At 43.8% G+C, this 22,231-nt stretch overlaps 1 protein-coding gene across 3 annotated transcripts in view; it reads left to right on the forward strand.

Moving 5' to 3' along the window:
• Nucleotides 1-22,231, forward strand: part of STXBP3 (syntaxin binding protein 3) — a 202,164-nt gene that overhangs the window by 118,071 nt on the left and 61,862 nt on the right. For all 3 annotated transcript variants that reach the window (XM_073592934.1, XM_073592932.1, XM_073592933.1), the window contains exons 10-14: nt 1,623-1,730; nt 2,938-2,995; nt 4,864-4,929; nt 5,096-5,176; nt 6,062-6,200. In XM_073592934.1, the coding sequence (XP_073449035.1) occupies nt 1,623-1,730; nt 2,938-2,995; nt 4,864-4,929; nt 5,096-5,176; nt 6,062-6,200 (452 nt within the window). The remainder of the gene's footprint in view (nt 1-1,622; nt 1,731-2,937; nt 2,996-4,863; nt 4,930-5,095; nt 5,177-6,061; nt 6,201-22,231) is intronic.

Below are 22,231 nucleotides of genomic sequence, written 5' to 3' on the forward strand. Positions count from 1 at the left end.
TGACTCATTACATAGTGAAAACAGTATCATGTTAGTCCCAGATCCATCACATTATAAAGTGACTAATGCCAGCTGATACATTCTTCTCACTCCTTCTCCCTCCTTTTCTTTAACGCTTAATTTTGTTCCTAACGCCTTGCAACTCTAACGCTTAACAAAGTCGATAATGTCAGCCTCAAACCCAACTCTCTCTAAGACAACCCATAAAACATTAACCCCCAACACTAACCTAGCTGTAAACTAAACACCTATTGTGCTGAATACTCCCCTCCTCCTGTGGAGTCTGCAGCATGCAGATCCTGTTCTTACAAAAAACCTGGTGCCTGCACAAATTAAGTGTGGGTGACTTTGGAAATGGTAATCTGATTTGAGAATCTGGGGTGTCATAAAGATTGTACAACTTTGTACTTAAAGTAGAAGGAAATGCTTCTCTTCAACTCTCTTTTAAACATTCACTAACCACAATAGTAGAAATTCTGCATTGTTCAACATTTTTTAATAATCATTTTTTTTTTTTTTTTGTATCTCCTTTTCTTTCAAAAATGCCCCTGTCATATGACCACACAGCTTTTGGCTTTAGTAGATCCGTGCGGGTGTTGGGCTTGTCACTACCAGAAGTGACATATCTAGCCTATCATACCGATAGCCAGGACATGGGAGCAGATCAAGGTGGGACAGAGGCTGGGCTAGGTAGGATGAGGCGGGGCAGGGACAAGGCTACTCGGAGCTCTGCTGATTTTATGATGATAATAGATTAAGGATGTGCCTGTGAGCTGCCACATTCAGCTCAGCAGACAGACCATTGATGATACAGAACAGGAAATTGCTGATTGTCTAACTTAGACTACTCATTTTTTCTAATCTAGACAATCGGCAATTCAGAAAATGCAAGTTATTTCGTTTACTAATCATTGGCAAATTTTGCTTTTTGAGTGGAATTCCACATTTAAGCTCAACACCAAGTACAAAAAATCTGTTAAAGTACCGTATATTTCTCCATGGCTACAAAGGATATAAATCTGCTTTGTGTGCACAATGCCTTTGCAAACCTAGATTTTACCTTTTTAATCCAATGGTGACTTAAGCATTGTGTTGCATGGCATGTGCAGGCAGTAGAGCTGTGGGTGGAACCCAGGAGAGTCTATCCACGACAGTAAGGATGAGCTCCGGAGTGTTTGCATGCTGCACGTGCCGAGCCCGCCAGGAAGTCGGCACTGCACAGCGCTAATCACAGGCAGTGAGACGTTTCCCGATGTGCGGCTGCAGAGATCGACAAAGGTCTCACTGCCTGTGATTAGCGCAGCGCATTACCGACTTCCTGGCGGGCTTTGCACGTGCAGCATGCGAACACGCCGGAGCTCCTCTTTACACTACAGTCTGAGAAAAAAAAAAACTTAATGGAGTGGATACAAGACCATTCATCCAGCTCAAGGACAGAGAGAGAGCAGTAATGTTTATTACAGAAAGCTCCTGCACAGAGGCAGAAAAATTCAGAAGTTGTTTCATGCTAGATTACTGCACAGATGTGAAATAAATACACAAAGAAGATCAACCTATGCTAAATGGGAGCATGTCAAATAATGTTTGTGTTTTAATTCTTTTTCTGCTGTATTATATAATAGATATCAGGCAGAAACCTCCCTTGGAACAAAGGACAAAGAAGGCCGCTTAGATGAGTCTGATGAACTCTGGGTGAAAATTCGTCACAAACATATCGCTGATGTCTTAGAGTATGTATTCATGCATCATACTTACATTCCACTTGCTGACCAGCCGCCGTCATTCTACTGCGGCAGGTTGACACGATCTCGCGAACCATCGTAGCTGTACATCGGCTCCTTAAAGCGGGATAGCAGGCGCGTGCACGCTGCATTGCGGTGTCGATGTTCGCGGGGACAAGAGGCAGAACAGGGACGTGTGTGTGTATGTGTAAACGCACAAATCCCTGTTCTGTGAGGAGAGGCAGATCGTGAGTTCCTAATAGCTAGTAACCACAATCTGTCATCTCCTATAGTCAGTCCCTTCCCCCTACAGTTGGAACACATAGTCGGGCAACACAGTTAACCCCTTGTTTGCCTGCTAGTGTTAACCCCTTCCATGCCGGTGACATTTACACAGTAATCAGTGCATTTTTATAGCACTGATTGGTGTATAATTGTCAATGGTTTCAAAAAATGTGTCAAAAGTGTCCGCCATAATGTCGCAGTCCCGATTAAAAATCACAGATCGCTGCCATTATTAGTAAAATAATAATAATAAAAATGCCATAACTCTATCCCCTATTTTGTAGACGCTATAACTTTTGCGCAAACTAATCAATATACTCTTATTGCGATTTTTATTACCAAAAATATGTAGAATACAAATTGGCCTAAACTGAGGAAAAAATTAGCTTTTTTTTAAAAAAAAATTGGGGATATTATAGCAACAAGCACAAAAATATTGTGTGTTTTCAAAATTGTCACACTTTTTTTTTGTTTAGCGCAAAAAAAAAAAAATCCGCAGAGATGATCAAATAGCACCAAAAGAAAGCTCTATTTGTGGGAAAAAAAGGACGTTGATTTTGTTTTGGGTACAGCGTCGCACGACCGCGCAATTGTCAGTTAAAGCGACGCAGTGCCGAATCTCAAAAAATGGCCTGGTCATTGAGCAGCCAAATCTTCCAGGGCTGAACTGGTTAATAGCATATTTATGGAGGTTATAGATTTCTCTGTTTTAGTGGTGTGTTAATCATCACAATTATGACAATTTCACCACTTTCTGGGCAAGGAAATTTTTTAGACCATTGACAGTTGTAGGTGCTTCAAGCCTGAAGTTTTATAGCAGTGAACTTTGGTTTAGCCCTTAACAGTTCAGCTTTGGAACTTTCTTTCTGTTTTAGTTATTTTGTTTCAAACATTAGAATTTCCATACTGTATTTCAATTTTATTTTCACAGTGAGATACCAAAACTTGTTAAAGAAATTTCTTCTAGCAAAAAAGAAGCTGAAGGCAAGGTAATACTGGGTTAAAGAAAATGTTTACAATTTCCACTGTTTATTTTATAGCGACGTTTATTTTCTTCTAGTATTAAAAGCGTTGTTTATGTACAGGTTGTATTTGCATAGGGCAAGGGGCAATTCATACTGCAATTCAGCACTAGTGCCACTCTGCGTTGCGGTTTAACTAAAGGGGCAGTGTGTTGCACAGCCCATCGACCCCCCCCCCCTTCTTTTTTTTTTTCTTTCTCGTTTTGTATCAGCTTTATTTGAAGTGTACAAAATGTACACTTAATCAACTGCAATGTTCAGCGGCTCGCTGTGCTGCCTGATGACGCAGTGCAATTCGGGCCGGTGCGCTGTGATAAAATGCAGAATGCTTCAGCACTGGGCTGCTTTGCAGTGTGAATAAGACACAAAGGAAACGGTTGTTTCCTGTGTGTCCCTGTGGTGAAATGTCTGTCACTGCACATAGTGTGAATTGGCTCCAAGTCATATTTCACTCACCTATGCCTTGCTTTTTACTTTGCAACTCTACAAAGTTGTGCTTTACTGCCTCCTTTCACATTTGTAGTTCTATGACCTGCATGAGGTTCATGGGCTCTACACCACTGAGAGCTCCACGTAGGGGCAAATCTATAAAGGTTTTTATATACTATACAATAACTAATATATGGTAGAGAATGTAATACCAAAAGCTGTAAGCAAGGTAAACACCGCTAGAATTTTTATCTAAGCATTCACAGAAAATACACTAAGCCTTCCTTTTTTAAAGTAGTGGTGGTTAGCTTACAGGCTATAGGGAACCTAAGGTGCAGCACCTGACCGTCTCAATGAGCAACACATAATTCATTATGTGAAATGCTACAGAAGATTGTCAGAGATACTAGAGGAGATGGTCAGAGACATACCAAGGTGTATTTGGGAAATTTTGACCTGCATCAGAAGACTGCCAAAGTCTAGGAACATATTAAAGTATAAAGAAAAGCAAAATATAGATAGATCTAGATCTCCTGTTTGCCATTATCATTGAAAGTAAAAGAAATTTCCACATTTTGGGTTGTCCCCAGAAAAGTAATAGAAGTGAAATCTTCCAGTGGGGATACTAGTTCTGGTGACAAGGGGGTCCCCAAGGGATTCCCTTAATTTGCAGGGATTTTCTGTATGAGGCAGAAAGTTAGGGGAAATCTACAGGGGTTACAACCCTCCCTTGCTTTATCCAAAATGGGGGGGGGGGGGAGTTTTGCCTATAGTTCTACTCTAAAGTGGAAGTAAACCCATCCATTTAATAGTTTCAAAAAAGTTACATTTTTGGCACATGCTGGGAATGTAATGCGTGATACCATCCAATGGCTGGTGTCATAACTGATCAGATGTGCAGCATCATGGCAGTTGTAGATAAAACAGAGGCCAAGATGCCAGCTTCCTTGGCTGAAAACGTTAGGAGGGTTTACTTCCACTTTAACTGAAGCTTACTGCTAGGGTCCAGTTCCACAAAACAAGTGCCAAAAGACTGCATGCACCCAGTTGGGCAATGGGGCTCCACACTTACTAAATAATTCAGTGAAAAAATGTGCTGTTCTGCCAAGTGCAAGCCTGGATAGTCTGTACAGCCTCTGGTACCAGCTTGCCTGTCAGTCCTGTGTTTCTGCCATGTCCCATTAGTTACCATCCCTCCATGTAGAAGTAGTTGCCAGCCATCCTACCCACAATTACTGCATGTTCTCTACATGGTCCCTCTCCATTTTCTTTCACCCACAACATAGTTTTAATGCCATCCCAGATCAGATTTTGTCAAAGTAAGGGCATAGCCCAACAGCTTTATAAAAAGTTGGAAGTTGAAGTTTTATGTTGCAAACATTATCCACATTTTTCTTTTTTAACAGCTTTCCATAAGTAATTTGTCCAGCCTTATGAAAAAAATGCCACACATCAGAAAACAGATCAGCAAGGTAAGAAGAATACATTTCTTGTATTCTGCCAAGATGTGTGAATGTTTACTGAGTGAAACAAATGCATAATAAAACTAATTTTTATCGGGTCAATGATTTTGTGATCAATATTAAATTAAGTTCAATACTTGTATTTGTTTTATTTAATTTCCTACTACTTTTACAGCAAACATTGCATCTTGGTCTAGCTGAAGACTGCATGCAGAAATTCAAGGGAAATCTTGAGAAGCTGTGTAAAGTTGAACAGGTATGTATGCTTGATGACATTAACCCCTCCACGCCTAAGGGTAAAACAAATGTTAACTCCTAAGCACAATTTTGCAATTTTTACATGTGTTAGTAAAACTTTACACATCATCACAATTTGTGTATCCAGGTGGATTGAGCCAAGTTTTTTTAGGACAAATTGCGCTTTCATTTGGTGGTAAATGGTAATGGATATCTCCTTGATTTTAGCTGCATATTTCTTGTTACTACCATAACCTAGCACCAAAGAACCCAAAATAAATTTTTCTGCTCCCAATGATCGCAGCAATACGACATATGTGTATGTTAGTTGTTGTATGTACCCATATAGTACAGCCCAAAAACAATCTGCGCATTTTTTTTTTTTCCCCCTCTCTAAAACACATTGACAACTAAGGCCCCTTTCACACATGCATCGTCCATTGACGGATGAAAAATGGACATCAATATATCTCTATGGAAAAATGGATGTAGACAGATGATAATCCATTTACATTCACTTGCATCAACATCCATTTTTTGGAACAGATCAAACCCCTAATTTTCTTCTGTTTAAAAAAATGGATTGGATGTAAAACGGATGTAAATGGACAAACGGTCTGTTTTTTGCATGAAAAAATGGCTTTGGGACTTAAGTGAAATTGATTAAAGGATTTATGAGAATTATTTTGTACTATAAAGCACTACAAGCAAAACAAAATTGTATAAGAAATTTTGCTAATCTGCATCTTTTCCGTTACCTGCAAAATGTAATAATCTGCAACACATTCTACTAAAACCTTGAACTAAGCTAAATTTAAAACAAATGGCAAGTGGCATAACCTGAACTATTGTAAGTTTACTGAACGTTGCTATAGAATGCTTAACCTGACACTGTGTATTGCAGGATCTGGCACTAGGGACAGATGCTGAGGGACTGAAGGTGAAAGAGCACATGCGAGTTTTACTGCCAGTCTTGTTGAATAAAGAACTAGATAATTATGACAAGATTAGAGCCATTCTTCTGTACATCTTTGTGGAAAATGGTAAGTTATTAGGGGTGGAGAGATCTAATGATGTAGACTGTTAGTGCCTTAGGCTACACGTAAAATTATAACCAAAACAAAATTTAGAAAAATTGTTTGCAGGTAGAGTTTTTTTGTTTTTTTTTACAGCACAGGGCCAATCAGCACTGTCCAGACAGAGGGTCAGATGTCCTGCATCCTGATAGGATAGCCAGTACAGTATGAAAACTCCTCCTACAAGCTTTAACCAGGCACTGATAGAAGTCACAAGACTGCTATATACTGCTGATGAGAAGTTATTTAGCGGTTTATATTTACTAAAACTTTCAGGTACTGAGCCGCAGGAAGTGTCAGTGGACTGCAGTGCTGTGGTAGATGTGACTTTGTTCATTTGTATACCGTCACGCAACCTTCAAAAGTGACAGCTGCTGCAGGCTTTAATGTGGGGTGGGGCATTTGGCACCACATTACATTTTACGCCCTAAATATGGGTGTATCTGATCTAAAGGGTAGAGTTAGCCTTTAAAGTAGATGTTAACCCTAAAAAGATTACATTTAGTTTGCTGAAGCACTTGCTTTGGCTGCATATCTTTGCTCTGGACTGATTTCCTGATGGTGAAAACGTGGCTACGTTCTTTTTACGGCTTCTGCTGTGTTTTGGGGGGCTAAGCATGTGTTTTATTTTTTTTTTTTTTTTTTTTTTAATGCCAAAAGTCACAAGAATACATTTTCACATGATTCGGACCCCTTTCTTTCTTTCTTTCTTTCTTTTCCTTCCTTCCTTCCTTAATCTTATAAGAAATTAAACTGAGGGATAGGTTTGCTAAGCATGTTGCAGTTTAAGAGCTGCCATTTCTTTTTACTCCATCAGGTACAATTGAGGTTCTTACAGGGTTTTATTTATGTGGCAGAGGCTGCTCACTTAGCAAAGACAAATGTATACAGAGGATGCTTAAAGTGGTGTTCCGGCCGAAATTATACTTTTTAAATAATACCTCTATAATACACAAGCTTAATGTATTCTAGTAAAGTTAGTCTGTAAACTAATGTCTGTTTTGTTAGTTTATAGCAGTAGTTTGTTATTTTATAAACCTACAGCAGGCCGTGGCCATCTTAAGTGTGGGCATTTGAAGCCAGACTGTATTTCTTCCTGGATCTCATCCTTGCAGATCTCGCACATGCTCAGTGCAGCACAAGCAGTGTAATAGGTTTCAGGTCAGGTTTCCACAGCAACGGCAGTGTCAGAGGAAGTTGGCGCCCCTTCCCAGAAGGCATTGCAAACAGGAAATGATGCGATGGGCCGCGGCCAGGGAGGAGGAAGTGAAAAATGAATACAGCAGATATACAGTAGGTGCTGAGAAAAAAAATTTAAAAATATCCAATTCGTTTACAGTGCACAGTTTAGTGAGGGATGCTGAAGAGTTGTAAAAGTGGGTGGAACTCCACTTTAACCACTTCAGCCCCAGAAGGATTTGCCCCCTTAATGACCAGGCCATTTTTTTGCGATACGGAACGACGTCACTTTAACTGACAATTGCGCGAACGTGCGATGCTGTACCCAAACAAAATTGATGTCCTTTTTTTCCCACAAATAGAGCTTTCTTTTGGTGGTATTTGATCACCTCTGCGGTTTTTATTTTTTGCGCTATAAACAAAGAGCGACAATTTTGAAAAAAAAAAAAAATTTTTTTTTGCTACAATACATATCCAAAGAAAAAATATAAAAAAACCTAATTTATTCATCAGTTTAGGTTGATATGTTTTTCTACATATTTTTAGTAAAAAAACTTGCAAACCAATCAATATACACCTATTGCGTCTACAAACAGTGGGATAGATTTTGGGACTTTTATTTGTTTTTGTTGTTTTTATTAGTAAAGGAGGCAATCTGAAATTTTTAGGGGGACTGCGATATTGCGGCGGACAAATCTGACCCCAAATGACACTTTTTGGGGACCAGTGACATTATTACAATGCACTGATCAATGTAAAAATGACACTGACAGGGAAGGGGTTAACACTAGGGGGCGATCAAGGGGTTAACTGTTTTCTAGGTGTGTTCTAACTGTAAGGGGATGGGCTGCCAGGGACATAACAGAGATCGCTGTTCCTGATCACTGGGAACAGTAGATCTGTCATGTCTCCTGTCAGAATGGGGATATCCGCCTTGTTTAAAACGGCAGATCCCCATTCTACCTCTGTACTAGGTGATCGTGGGTCAACGGCGGACATCGAGTGCCCGACCCGCGAGCACACTCCCACAGCAGGCGCACACCTGTCCGCTATCGCGCAGTACGGCGATTAGCGCAGGAGAGCTGACCTGCCGTCGTATTGCGAAGGCGGCTGGTCGGCAAGTGGTTAAAGTAGAACTATAGGCAAAACTTTTTTTTCTTTTTTTTTTTTTTCCCCATTTTGGATCGTGCAGGGGAAGGTTTAAAACCTCTGTCAGATTTTTTTTTTTTTTTTTTTTCATCATCTGTACTTTCACTGATAACTGTAAAAAGAGCAAATAGAGAGGGGGATTCTCCCTAATGGGGGCACAGACAGCATTAAAAACTGAAAAGTGTTCTAATCCTTCTGCCCTCTATCCAAAATTTTAAAAAAAGTTTAAAGTTTAGTTATTTAATACCATTTTCTATTAGTAACTCCCTAGAGGCTAAGTGTTAAAGATGTGAGGTCAATACTCTATTCTCACCAGCAAAATGCTCCATGCCCCCTATACCAACGGTATCGCAAATTACTTCAAATGGCTTTGTTTAATCTTTACTGGTTTTTGTTTTTCTGTTGCTTTTTATAAAAAGCACGTTAGTGATACTGAGCAGGCAATTTACTGCAATGATTGGTTCGATGCATGTATCACTATTTGGACAATGTAAAAACATGTTTATGCTTCAATAAAAAATGGTTATAAATAAATAAAATAAAAAAGGGGAACCTAGATGTTTACTAGAACATTACCAGAAATCAGTTTGCAAAGTAAATAACCATTTCGTTAATCCAAGCTCCATTAATAAATCAACCCCCATAAGTCTTATGTAACACAATTTATTTAAGGTGCTAATTATTAGTGGGTTCAATACCACTATAACCAAATGAAAAGGTTGCACTGTATGCATACTGCTGCTGTGATACTTGGTTATTTACAGAAAGTGCACGTATCTATTAAGAAAATGAAGATGCTTGGCATTATTTTGTCATGTTGCTGTGCAGGTTTTTGATTCAATTTTTTTTTTTTTCGTTGGTACCACATGAAAGGGCAACAACATATTTATTTTAATGTTGAGTCCACATTATATCACTGTAATATGGTCTAAAAGCTGAAGGTTTTTCTTTATCGTACATCACGGGACACAGAGTACCATAGTAATTACTATGTGGGTTATAGGCCACCTTCAGGTGATGGAAACTGACACAGCCTAGATTTATTGGCTATAGAAAGCAAGGTACAAAAGTATTGGCAACCACCCCTAAAAGATAGATATGGTAGGAGTACCCACATCCATGGGACCCCACCAAGCTATCTATACCCTCCCTGTAAACAGTGTATGTATACCCACATGGATAAACGAGAGAGCCCGCAATGGAGGAAGTCCTCCCTTCCCCAATATACAGCACTCCCCTATAGCACCTGTAATACCCCCAGCTACCTGAGAATACAGGCTGAACTGTGAAATTCCTGACGGGACAGCGTGATAATGCTAATGCAAAAATAGTTCACAGGGATTGGATTGGCGGGGATAAGGTAAGGGAGAAAGCCTAGGAACTATAAAAGTCCACCTAAGGTTTTCTTCATTAGGGAAAAATGTTGTCATGCCTTAATTCTCCACTATGTGCAAATACCTTAATCTGTTGTCTTCACTTCAGCTCAGTGTCAGTCTGTGTGTGGCCGCAGCAGCTTGCACAGGGGGATTCCTCTTAAGGTAAGAGATCTGCCATGCATTTCTCCCCCCTAAAGGGACCAGGAGGTTTAGGGAATCAGCAGTTGTACCCCCCTTGTAATTACCCCCCGCAGGGGGTGCGGAAGTCCCGAGTTCGCTCCACATATGGTGTTTTCTCTTCCTGCTTGTTTGGGCTCTAAATCCCCCCCCCCCCAGGTGTTGGGTCGGCGTGCGCAGGAAAGTTTTTTCTCAAACAAAAGGAGTGGGGCGTGTTGACGGGGGCGGGGCCTAGGCGCAGCACCATGTGGAGGACACCCGGCGCAGGCTTAAAAGTTTCACATGGAGCAGTCTCTCCTCGGCTGTAGCAAGGAGAAGCAAGCCTGGCTGCACTCGGGACACAGGAGCAGTGGGGCACATAAGGGCTGCTAAGGGCATTCCTAATCTGAAAAGGACTTTTTTTTTTTTCCCCCAGCACTAGCTTGAACTTGTATAGCGGCATTACACTGTCAGACTATGTTCAGCAAATAGTGCATTTAAATAGTGCCTCTGCTTTTGTGCTTAGGACTATGCGTACTAAAAAAGAGCTACGAACTCCAGTCATGTCTCCACACTGTCATCCTCACCTGAAATACCAGATATGGCAAGCCAGGGTGAATCATTGGAACAAATTGGTGGTGCTGCTACTTCTCTCATCTCAGCCTCTGTATACGTGACTGAAGATGCCTTTTTCCTCCGCCCTGCAGGGCCTAGAAGGAAGATTAGCAGCTTTAATCTCATCCTCCATTCAAATGGATAGGGAGCGTGTTAGATCCCCCTCCCCCACCTTAGACCCTTTGCAAGGGGAACAGTAGGTACAGGATGAGGTGTTACCCTCAGGCAATCAGGAGGAAAGACAAACCGATGACGACTCTGCGGAGGAAACAACAGTAGATGAACCCTTTTCACCTGCGCAATCTGAGAAGTTGCTGCTACAATCTCTTACGGAGATGGTTTGTTCTACTTTCATGCTACCCCTAACGGAGTCTTCTGAAAGTTTGGTTTCTTCCTTGGGTTCCTCAAAACCTTCACAGCCTTTGCATGCGTTTCCTGTCCATGCATTACTAGAAAAGCTTATTTATGCTGAATTTGATCACCCGGGTAAGCATTTTCTCCCTCCAAAGAGATTCTCAGTTCTCTATCCCATGGAGGAGAAATTCATCAAAAAATGTAATGTACCAGCAGTTGACGCTGCGATTTCCAGTGTGAATAAAAGTCTAACTTGTCCAGTAGGACAATGCACAAATGCTTAAGGATCCAACAAATAAAAGGTTGGAATTCCTGTTTTAAAATCCTCTTTTTCTTTGGCAGGTGCCGTTACTCAGCCTGCAGTTGCTGCAATAGGCATCTGTCAATCCCTAAAAGGACCAATTTAGACAGGCCCTTAAAGAGGTTCCTGTACAACAAGCCCGGGATTTGGCAGAACTAACAAAAGCATTATGTTTTGCCATAGACGCCATTAAAGATTATATTCACCAGGCGTCCCGCCTTGCGCTTGTGCTAGTACACATGCATAGGATCCTGTGATTAAAAATTGGTCAGCCGAAGCACCATGCAAAAAGCTCCTGATTGGTTTTCCTTTTCATGGGGAACGGCTATTTGGGGATGATTTGGACAAATACATCCAAACGATTTCCAGTGGGAAAAGTACTCTTTTGCCAGTCAAAAGAAAGAATAAACGCCCTTCATTTAAGCGGACTCTTTCTCCTGTGCCAGAGGCATCTGCCTCTAGGCAGTGGCGACTGCCTCTGCTGTCAGACTCTAGAGGAAGACCACAGGGTCAGGCCCAGGCACAAAAGAAGTCCTGGGCCAGAATCCTGCAAAACAGAATTCTGAAGCCTCATTATGAAGGAGCGCCCCCCCTCGCCACGGTGGGGGGAAGACTTCTGCAGTTCTCATAAGTCTGGCAAGAGGAAATTCAGGACAGATGGGTCCTCTCCATGGTAACTCTAGGGTACAAACTGGAATTTCGGGACTTTCCACCGTCTTGTTTTCTGAAGTCAAACGTTCCCAAAGATCCAGGGAAAAATCTGTGTCAGGCACTAGGCCGATTAATGGCTTAGGGGGTGATCATACAAATCCCCACAGAAGAGCAAGGTTTGGGGTTTTATTCAAACCGCTTTACGGTACCAAAACCAAATGGAGATGTCAGGCCCATTCTAGATCTAAAAAATCTAAATCAGTTCCTGAAGATCTGCTCCTTTTGCATGAAGTCGATCAGGTCAGTGGTTTCTATCCTACAAGGAGAACTTCTGGCATCTATCGACATCAGGGATGCATATCTGCATGTTCCTATATTTCCCGCTCACCAAAGGTTTCTGCGGTTCGCGGTAGAACAGCAGCATTTCCAGTTTGTAGCCTTGCCCTTCGGGCTAGCTAGAGTGCCCTGGGTGTTTACAAAAGTCCTGGCCCCACCTCTAGCCAGGTTAAGGGCACGAGGCATAACAGTCTTGCTGTACCTAGACGATCTATTGCTAATAGACCAGTCGGTGGCTTGTTTGGAGCAAAGTGTACCCATTACAACCAGTTACCTCTAAAAAGGCTGGAGTACTTGGGTCTGATCAAAGACATAGCCCAGAAAAAGGTGTTCTTGCCTCAGTCAAAGATCAATTCCATAAGAGGGCTGGTGCGGATAGTCAGGTCGAAAGGAGATCCCTCCATTCGCCTTTGCATGAGGTTGTTAGGAAAGATAGTAGCTTCGTTCAAAGTGGTTCCCTATGCCCAGTTCCATTCGAGACTGTTGCAAAACAGTATCCTGTCAGCTTGGAAGAAAACGATTCAAACATTAGACTTGCCAATGCGGCTGTCCCCAAAGGTGTTCCAGAGCCTCAGTTGATGCTCGGTATCCAGGAATCTGCAGAAGGGAAAAAAAAAATCCTTCATACCAGTGGTAACGACAGATACCAACCTTTTAGGTTGGGGAGCAGTACTGGAAAAGACAACTGTCCAGGGTAAGTGGTCCAGAACCAAAAAAGCCTTGCCCATCAACATCCTAGAGATTCGGGCAGTGCGTCGGGCTCTGAAGCCCTGAATATTTAAGTTTTTTTTTTTTTTTTTAAATAAATCTTTTTATTAGTGTTCTAAACACATACATCTGATAACAAACAAGGTTACAAACGCGGCCCACACATGTGACAAACATGGTCATGGCAGTATAAAATCAACTTTTATAAAGTGTGTCCAAATATCCTAGATATTAGTGGAGGTGTTGTCATTGCTGCTCTCACATGAATCCAGACCTCTGGTAGAAATCTCGGTAGGAAACGAAACTCCTATATTTGAGAGAAAAGGTTAGTCTTCTCAGACCTCCAAATAGATGAGAGATTTGTGCAATGAGGGGTGTATTACTACAGGAAGGACTATCTCACAATTCCCTGTGGAGGTTTATATTATGCTGTGGACGGTTCTGTTAACCATTTAGACCACACTTTTTGGTATTTTTTGGGACATCCTCTGTTGCTATGTGTCTTTTTTATATAGCAGTAAGTTCTTATTCACTAGTGCTGGGCTGATTTCTTCCAGTGGAGAGTGATGGCTTTTCTTGCATAAAACAGCAACAAACTCACCATGGTGCTCCCCGCCACAGTGGGGATGTACTGCTCAACTAGTCCCAGCAGGCATACTGACATGGAGGATTGTAGCGAAATGTTACTGATCAAACTTCCTCCCAAAACCCCACTATAGCTGGGCAGGACCAGAAGATGTGGGAAAAGTCACCCAGAGTTCCCCCACACCTCCAGCACCCCAGGGAAAGGCAGGGATTAATTTTGTAAAGCCTATACGGGGTGTAGTAGGCCCTGTGGGTTATTTTAAACTGTATTAACCAGTCACTAAGAAATTAGGGGCCGGAATGGGAAGTCCCAGATATCATCCCAGTCGTCCCCATCGAGCTCTGGGGCATCCTGGAGCCAACGGGCCCTGAGTTTTTCCATGGCTGGTAGTGAGACTCTAAGGAGATGTAAGTATATCTGGGAAGTTTTTTTTTTTGTTTTTTTTTTTTTTTGTTTTTTTTGTGCAATCAAGTCTGAGGACATCTTCTAGAGAGGCCTGTATGAGCCGAGGGCTAGAGTGAGGAAATTGGCATCTGAAGGCATGGGAGAGTTGTAAATATCTGAAGTGTGTTCCTGGGACATTAAATTTAGAGCTGAGAAGAGATAATGAGATCAGAGAATTGCCTTCAACCAATTGAGAGAGTGTTTTAACGTTAAATTTGGTCCATACGTGAGGCTCTGGTATCATGTAAAATTGGGCAAGAGTGTGGTTGCACCACAGCGGGGCGTTCGGGGAGTGTGCATCATTTGGATAATGTTCGAGTTTTAGACCTGCTTTCCAGGCCTGTAGGGTAGTACGCATGGATGGGGTTAGGTTATAGGGAGCGTGTGGGCCACGGAAAAGCAGAAAATTTAGGGCTTCCAGAGATTGAACGACTGCTGCCTCCAGTAGCACCGCAGAGTTGGCAACATCCGGGTTCAGCCACCATGCCGCTGTGACCAGTTGTGTGGCCAAGAAGTACTTCTATAGGTCTGGGAATGCCAGACCTCTTTGGGAGGCTGGGCGCATCAACGTGGTCCACCTGTACCTTGGGTATTGGGAACCCCAGATAAAGGAGAACATTCTGTTGAGCTGAGTGAAGAAGGATTTTGGAATCCAGTGTGGCGAATGTCTAAAGAGGTAGGTAGATTTCGGTAGAACTTTCATTTTAATCAAGTTGATTCGGCCTAAAAGTGATAGGGGTAGAGACTCCCATGCCTTCAGCTTCTGCCCAACCTCTTGGACCACCGGGGACAGATTCAGATTTATGTAGTCGGTAGCTTTTCTGAAAATTTCCACTCCAAGGTAGTGAAAATGATCCACCCATAAAAGCGGTAGATCCGGAGGAGCCTTTTCCCGGGCTGCTGGGTCAATGGTGAACAAGAGGGACTTGGACCAGTTCACCCAAAGGCCTGTGATTGGTGCAAATGTATTTAGAACCTGCAATTCTCCCTGTAGCGATGGTCCTGCGTCATTGAGAAAGAGGAGGAGGTCATCCGCATACAGAGCAGCCAGCCAATCCGCAATCCCTTGATATGCGTGGAGGTGAGGAGGGCTTCCGCCGCCGGCTCAATGGCAAATAATGCTGGAGAGAGAGGGCAGTCCTGCCTGGTGCTCTGGACAATGGAAAGGACAGGGACAGGCCTCCTCCTAGTTTAATGGCTGAAGTAGGGGCCTTGTATATTGTCTGTAGCCACTGTGTAAACAATATCGGGAAACCCATCCACTGGAGGACCTCTCGTAGAAAAGGCCATTCAACCGTGTCGAACCGTGTTGATGTTAGTGGCTCTATTGGTCATAAATCCTGTTTGATCAGTCTCGATAACCGTGGGCAGTAAGGGTTGAAGTCTCTGATTAATTTGGTGAGAATTTTGAAGTCTAAATTTAGGAGGGCAATAGGGCGGTAGGAGGCACAGAGGGTGGGGTCTTTGGAAGGCCTGTGGATCCAACAACACATGGGCATGTGTTGTTGGATCCACAGGCCTACCACAGGCCTATCCACAGGTCGGTAGTTCCCCTGATTCTAAACATTTCGAGTAGAGGGAGGCCAGAATCTGCGCCAGTAGATTTCCATGAGTTCTGTAGAACTCAATAAGGATGCCATCCGGACCTGGGGACTTCCCCGTAGGGAAGGATTGGATGGCAGCCATGACCTCCTCCGGGGTGATTGGTCCCACCAACCCAGCACACTCCTCATCCGACAGCCATCCCAGAGCTAGGGGGTCCAATTGTTCCGCCAAATCCCTGGGGTCGAAACCTGGTGGCAGTACGGATGTGTAGAGCAAGCTGTAGAACTGCCGAAAGGCATCCAGTATGTCCTGTGGCGAGGAACAGCGGAGCCCGTTTAAATTTGGAATTTAATCCACAGACATTCCAGGATAGGATAGTGAACGTGGAGCTATTCGGCAGTGCCATTGTGGGGGCAAGTATGAATGACATTGTGAGGGACATTCGGGGATCTCCTAGAGCATCTTGGGAGCAGCAAAGACAAAGGGATCCAACACCAAAATATTACATAGGTAGGAAAACAAAACATAAAGACCAACATAAAACTAAATTTTAAAAACAAAAAAAACCCCAAAGGGCACCGAGATGCCTACCCTGCCCAGGACTGTGGCCATCTTTCAAACTAGACAGAGCACAGAGCGGGCCTATTCCCTGAAACCAAAACTTGTACTAGGCAAAAAGCAATATTTTGTCCAGCAGCTTGAGAAAATCCCCTGCAAATCTAGACAATCTGCAGGGTTAAAGGTCCAGTCTCGGGAATGAAGTGAGGAGGGGTCTGCCGTGATCAGCAGAGGTTCCCACTGGTACCGGAGAAAGGTGGCAGACTAGCCAGCAGTGGGCACAAGATAACAAAGTTGGATAATGGCTGGGTGCATAGATTAAGAGAGGTATGGGGGCACAAGTTGGGTAATGCTGGAAGTCATCACAAGGCAAAGGGTAAGTCAGTATAGAGGGATGCGATACTTAGCTGATCCTAGCGTATTGTGGTCAACGATGGTTCTTCGGCACCATGTAGTTAGCGGGTATCCAGCCAAGCCGCAGCAGCTTCCGGCGTGTCAAAGTCTGCTGGGATATAGGAAGCTAAAACGTATTCCCTTTTCTCAGAGTCGGCGTCTCACATCGGTAAAGGATTTGCGGTGTTGCTGTACTGCCTGGGAGTAATCTGGGAAAAAAAGACAGTCTGGCATTTTCATAGTTAATTTCAGGCATGGCGCGTGCCGCCGCCAATATTCGGTCACGGTAATTTAATAATCGCAGCAGGAAGGGACTGCAGGGGCCCCAGGTCTTGGAGGGAGCGGTGGGATCCTGTGGGCTCTTTCCACTAAAAACGTGGAAGGTAGGTTATCCAGATTAAACAGGGTGGACAATAACTGTTCAGTAAATTCAGCTGGTCTAGGGCCCTCTGCTCTCTCAGGTAATCCCAGTATGCAAATGTTCTTGCGCCTAAGGCAATTCACAGTGTTTATAGCACGCTCCTGAAGTGCTTTCACCTGAAGCTGCAGAGCCCTTACCTCCCTTGAATCTGATCGGACCGTGTCCATGTCCTGACAGATGTGGCCGACATCAACGGTCAGGAAGTCAATCTTGGCCGTCAGGGCTTCTTTACATGCAGTTATGGCTGATAGAATCTCCGCTTCTGTGGGGGACCTGTCTCTGCGACCATCTGTGTGCACACAGCCATCACAGTAGCAGGCTGCCTTGTAGGCAAGATGGTCGCCGGTGGAGAGGGACGCGGAGCCTTCGGTCTGGATTGCGTGTAACGGGTCTTAGGGGGACCCATCCGAAGTGGACCCTGATGTAGAGGAGGGTCTTGGGGAGCATGTGGCTCAGTACCTCGGTCCAGGATTAAAAAAATTAGTAAAACGGCAAGATGGCTGCCACACGTGACTCTAGATCAGGGCCGCTGCTGTCACAAATAGGAATGGGGACCCGCTGGCTAGGGCGGCGATCCGGCAGGCTAGGGTGCCCAGGTGGCTAGGCGTGACCCAGAATGGGCACAGGTACAGGTGTCTATAGGCAGGGAGGCCGCAAGTGGAAGCTGGGTGTAGCAAGATGGCCACTGCTAGCTCAGCAAAGTTCTGTGACTACCCCCGCCATTCACTTACCAGAGTATGCTGTTTATTGCTGCAGGCGGCGATCAATAGGCTGGTTGCCTCTGGAGATCCTGTGAGCGATGGTCTGGGTGTAGGAGAGGCAGGGAGGTTAGCAATTGGAGACTGCACTGCTGCCAGGAGGAGCAAGATGGCCGCCGGAGTCTCAGCCTGTCCCTCTAGCAGCCACAGCACATGCGATGCCGCAATATCAGCCCCGGGCAGCGCGCTGACAAGCAGGAGAGCTTCAAGGTTCGTGAAGAGGACAAGATCCGTCAGCCAGGGAAAGGAAACCAAAGGATGCAGGTCAGGATGTCAGGAGCTCCTCCAGCACACGTCTGCTCAGCTCACCATCCGGAAATCCGCCCCCAGCCCCCCCCGAACATTCAGGTTACGGGATTGTCCTGTCGGGATCCAATCCGACAATGCCAAAGCTGTGGCCTATATCAATCGCCAAGGGGGCACTAAGGGTCACGCAGCTCAGAGTGGTGAACCATATTCTAGCTTGGACGGAAAAGGATGTTCCTTGCCTATCAGCAGTCTTCATTCCAGGAATAGAGAATTGGCAGGCGGACTATGTGAGTCGCCAGCAGTTGTTCCTGGGAGAGTGGTCCCTTCACCCTGAAATCTTTCTGGCTATAGCCAAAGATGGGGATCCCGGACATAGATCTTTGGCGTCCAGGTTCAACTTGTAGTTAGTCAACTTTATGTCAAGGACAAGGGATCCACTCGCATGCGAGACAGATGTGTGATGACCCCATGGGGTCAGTTTTCAGTGAGTTAGGCTTTATTCCCTATTCAGTTGCTGCCCCGGCTTCTTTGCAGGATCAAGCTGGAAAGAAAGCCGGTAATTATTGTAGCCCCAGCATGGCCCAGAAGGTCCTGGTATACAAAAATCGTAAAGATGACGGTGGAGGATCCATGGTCCCTTCCACTACGGCCAGACCTACTCTCACATGGACCGATATTCCAGCCTACCTTACAAACTCTAAGTTTGACGGTTTGGCTATTGAAGCCCACATTCTGAAGACACGTAGTCTCTCTGGGTCAGTGATTTCTACCTTCATTAATGGAGCCAACTTCCAGAGTTATATATTATAGACTCTCGAGAGCTTATGTTTACTGGTGTGAATCCAATGGTTGCCACCGTCGGAAATATAACATAGGTAGAATTCTTGTTTTTTCTATAAGTACAAATGAAGCTGGTCTTAAGTACTATTAGGGGCAAGTCTCGGCTTTATTGGTCTTATTTCAAAGACCACTTGCTTCTCATTCTTTGGTCCAGGGTTTTTAATCAAGGGGTAATGCGGCTTATTCCGCCAGTTAGACCACCCTTGAACTTATTTTTTTGTCGGTAATGCAAAAACAGCCCTTTGAACTGTTACAGCATACCCCCTTGGTCCTTTTGACGGGAAAGGACTGAAGGGAGGGAATAGTGTTTTGGGTTGCTATACCCTCTGCAAAAGGGTATCGGAGTTGGCTGCTCTTTCCTGTAAAGAAGCCATATTTAATTAAGGTGGTTTTAGGTTTTCACCTAAACCAAGATCTTGTCCTACCATCGTTTTTTTCCAAAACCAGGGTCTAGGGTAGAGAATTCACTACATTGTCTTGATGTAGTGAGAGTGGTCAAGGTCTATTTAAAGACGACTGCTCAGGTCTGAAAGACTGATGTTTTATTAAGCTGCTGGAGGGTCCTAGGTAGGGACAGGCAGCGTCGAAATCCACTATTGCTAAGTGGATTTGGCAAGTTTATAATTCAGGCCTAATGGTTAAAAGATAAGATTTCACCTTTTCATGTGCAAAGGTGCACTTTACTAGAGCGATTTGGTGCTTCTGGGGCAGTGCATCACAAGCCTCCATGGCTCAGATCTGCAGGGCCGCAACTTGGTCTGCAGTCCATACATTCAGCAGATTTTATCAAGTGGATATAAAAAAGGGAGGATATCGCCTTTGGGTGCAGTGTGCTGCAGGCAGCAGTATAGGTCCTCAAGTCTGTTGGCGCCCTACGGGTTGTGTCTCCCTCCCCTCAAATAGCATTGTTATGGAACGTCCCACATAGTAATTACTATGGTGCTCTGTGTCCCGTGATGTACGATAAAGAAAATAGGATTTTTATAACCGCTTACCTGTAAAATCCTTTTCTTGGAGTACATCACGGGACACAGAGGTCCCGCCCCTCTTCTTCTGGGGTGTATGTGTATTGCTTTGCTACAAAAACTGAGATGTTCCCGGTATGGGAGGGGTTATATAGGGAGGCAACTTCCTGCTTAGGGTGTGCCAATGTCCATCACCTGAACATCACCTGAAGGTGGCCTATAACCCACATAGTAATTACTATGGTCCTCTGTGTCCCGTAATGTACTCCAAGAAAAGGATTTTACAGGTAAGCGATTATAAAAATCCTATTTTTTACCTTCATGCATTCTAGGCATGAAGGTAAAAAAAACTCCCCCAGACCCCCCCCCCCCCCTCAATACTCACCTGAGCCCCATCTCAATCCAGTGATGTGCACAAGAGCCAAGGCTCCCCTTCCCGGGCTTTAACTCCTTCCCGCCGACCGTACGCAGATCTGCGTACTCGGCTTTCCGGGGTTATACCGGGTTGATGCCCGCAGCTGCCGTTGTTTCAAGCCGGCGATTGGCTATCCGTGTATAACAACCGATGCAGCTAAAAGCCGCTCGGCTGTTATACCGGAGGAGCGGGAGGGGACGTGCGATCGGGAGGCCCGGTGTCCAATCGGATGCCTCCAGCGGCTGGGGGTGGGCTGGAAGGAAGCCATGAATGGCTTCCTTCCAGCCTTCTAATTGTAAACGCGGAAGCGACGTCATGACATCACTTCCCGTTTACTCGGCTGCCAATGGCGCTGAATTTAAAAAAATACACAGTATTCAGAATCGCCGTTTTCGGCGATCTCAATACTTTGAAGTGCAAAGCAGTTTAGACCCCCGATCCCTCCAGAAAGAGTACCTGTCACCACCTATTACTGTCACAAGGGATGTTTACATATAAATAAAAGTAAAAAAAAAAATTTCTTTTTTTTTTTTTAAACACAATTTATAAGTATAAAAATAAAATTATAAAAATGTTTTTTTAAAGCATCCCCGCGAGCTCGTGCAGCGAAGAAAAGCATACGGAAGTCGTGCCCGCATATGTAAATAGTGTTTAAATCACACATGTGAGGTATCGCCGCGATCGTCAGAGCGAGAGCAATAATTCTAGCACCAGACCTCCTCTGTAACTCTAACCTTGTAACCGTAAAAAAAATGTAAAGCGTCGCCTATGGAAATTCATAGGTACCGTAGTTTGTCGCCATTCCACGAGTGCATGCAATTATAAAGCGTGACATGTTTGGTATCTATTTACTCGGCGTAACACCATCTTTCACATTATACAAAAAATTGGGGTAACTTTACTGTTTGGATTTTTTAAAATTCATGAAAGTGTCCCTTTTCCAAAAATTAGCGTTTAAAACACCGCTGCACAAATACTGTATGATATAAAATATGTAGTGATCGGGTATATTAATATATACTGGGTGATATGATGTAGTGTGGGTATGATAATTAATATTTAGGTATTATAATGATGATGATGCAAGTACTCTTCCGCAGCAACCCAATTCTTCCAGAGAGATGCACTTTATTGACTTCCAACACAGAACAAAGTCCAAATTCCACAGATGACAGAAGAATCCGACAGAGTAGATATAATTCAGAACCCCATGTTCATAGGTCTGTGTGCATACACAGACAAACCTCTCCTAAAACCCTATAGACTGAATGCCGTGTTATATTCACTAAATATTGAATGGCTGAGCAATTTGATTGGCCGTTTCAATTTAGGACTTTGATTAGCTTTAGTCTTTCAAACAGACAACAACCCCCAGCCGTGAACAGCCGTAAACCACCCCAATTTGCACTCCCGCATATCAACATCAAAAGTCCCCTTTAGATATGTGTAATTAGATTAACAGATACCACCTGAACACCCTTTTGAGCCCTTGGAATACCTACATTCCTGCATATCAACAAGCCCCCCTGATAAATTAGCCCCACAGGAGGGAGCCTCCGCTAGGCCAACCCAAAACACTCCTTGATCCCATTGTTACCATCTCAAGTCTAATTACCATCAATAAATATTTCTTCTATGGTCCTTTAAACAATGTACCCTTTGAAATGTTCAATTAGGTTAACAGCCCATACCTCACACCCCTAGGTAGACTTGCATGAGACTAACACATCAAAGGGTTTTCAGCTGTTATATTAAAATTGAGTTGGCTTGGACAAATAGACCATCGTCAACTCAATTCTGGCCTGGTTAATATTGACTGTATGTGAATATACATATAATAATGTCCCACATAAATCGGTGAACATTACAACATATACCCCCACTTGGATCGGTTCGAATCAGAATCGATTCACAACCAAACTGCTCAGACATCCCTGGCTCTTAAGATTGAAGCCATCTCTATACTTTCCTTCTTCCTCTGGATTGTTCTTAGTTGTCT

This window comes from Aquarana catesbeiana, linkage group LG07 (assembly GCF_042186555.1).
Source record: "Aquarana catesbeiana isolate 2022-GZ linkage group LG07, ASM4218655v1, whole genome shotgun sequence".
In the NCBI taxonomy this organism is placed as follows: domain Eukaryota; kingdom Metazoa; phylum Chordata; class Amphibia; order Anura; family Ranidae; genus Aquarana; species Aquarana catesbeiana.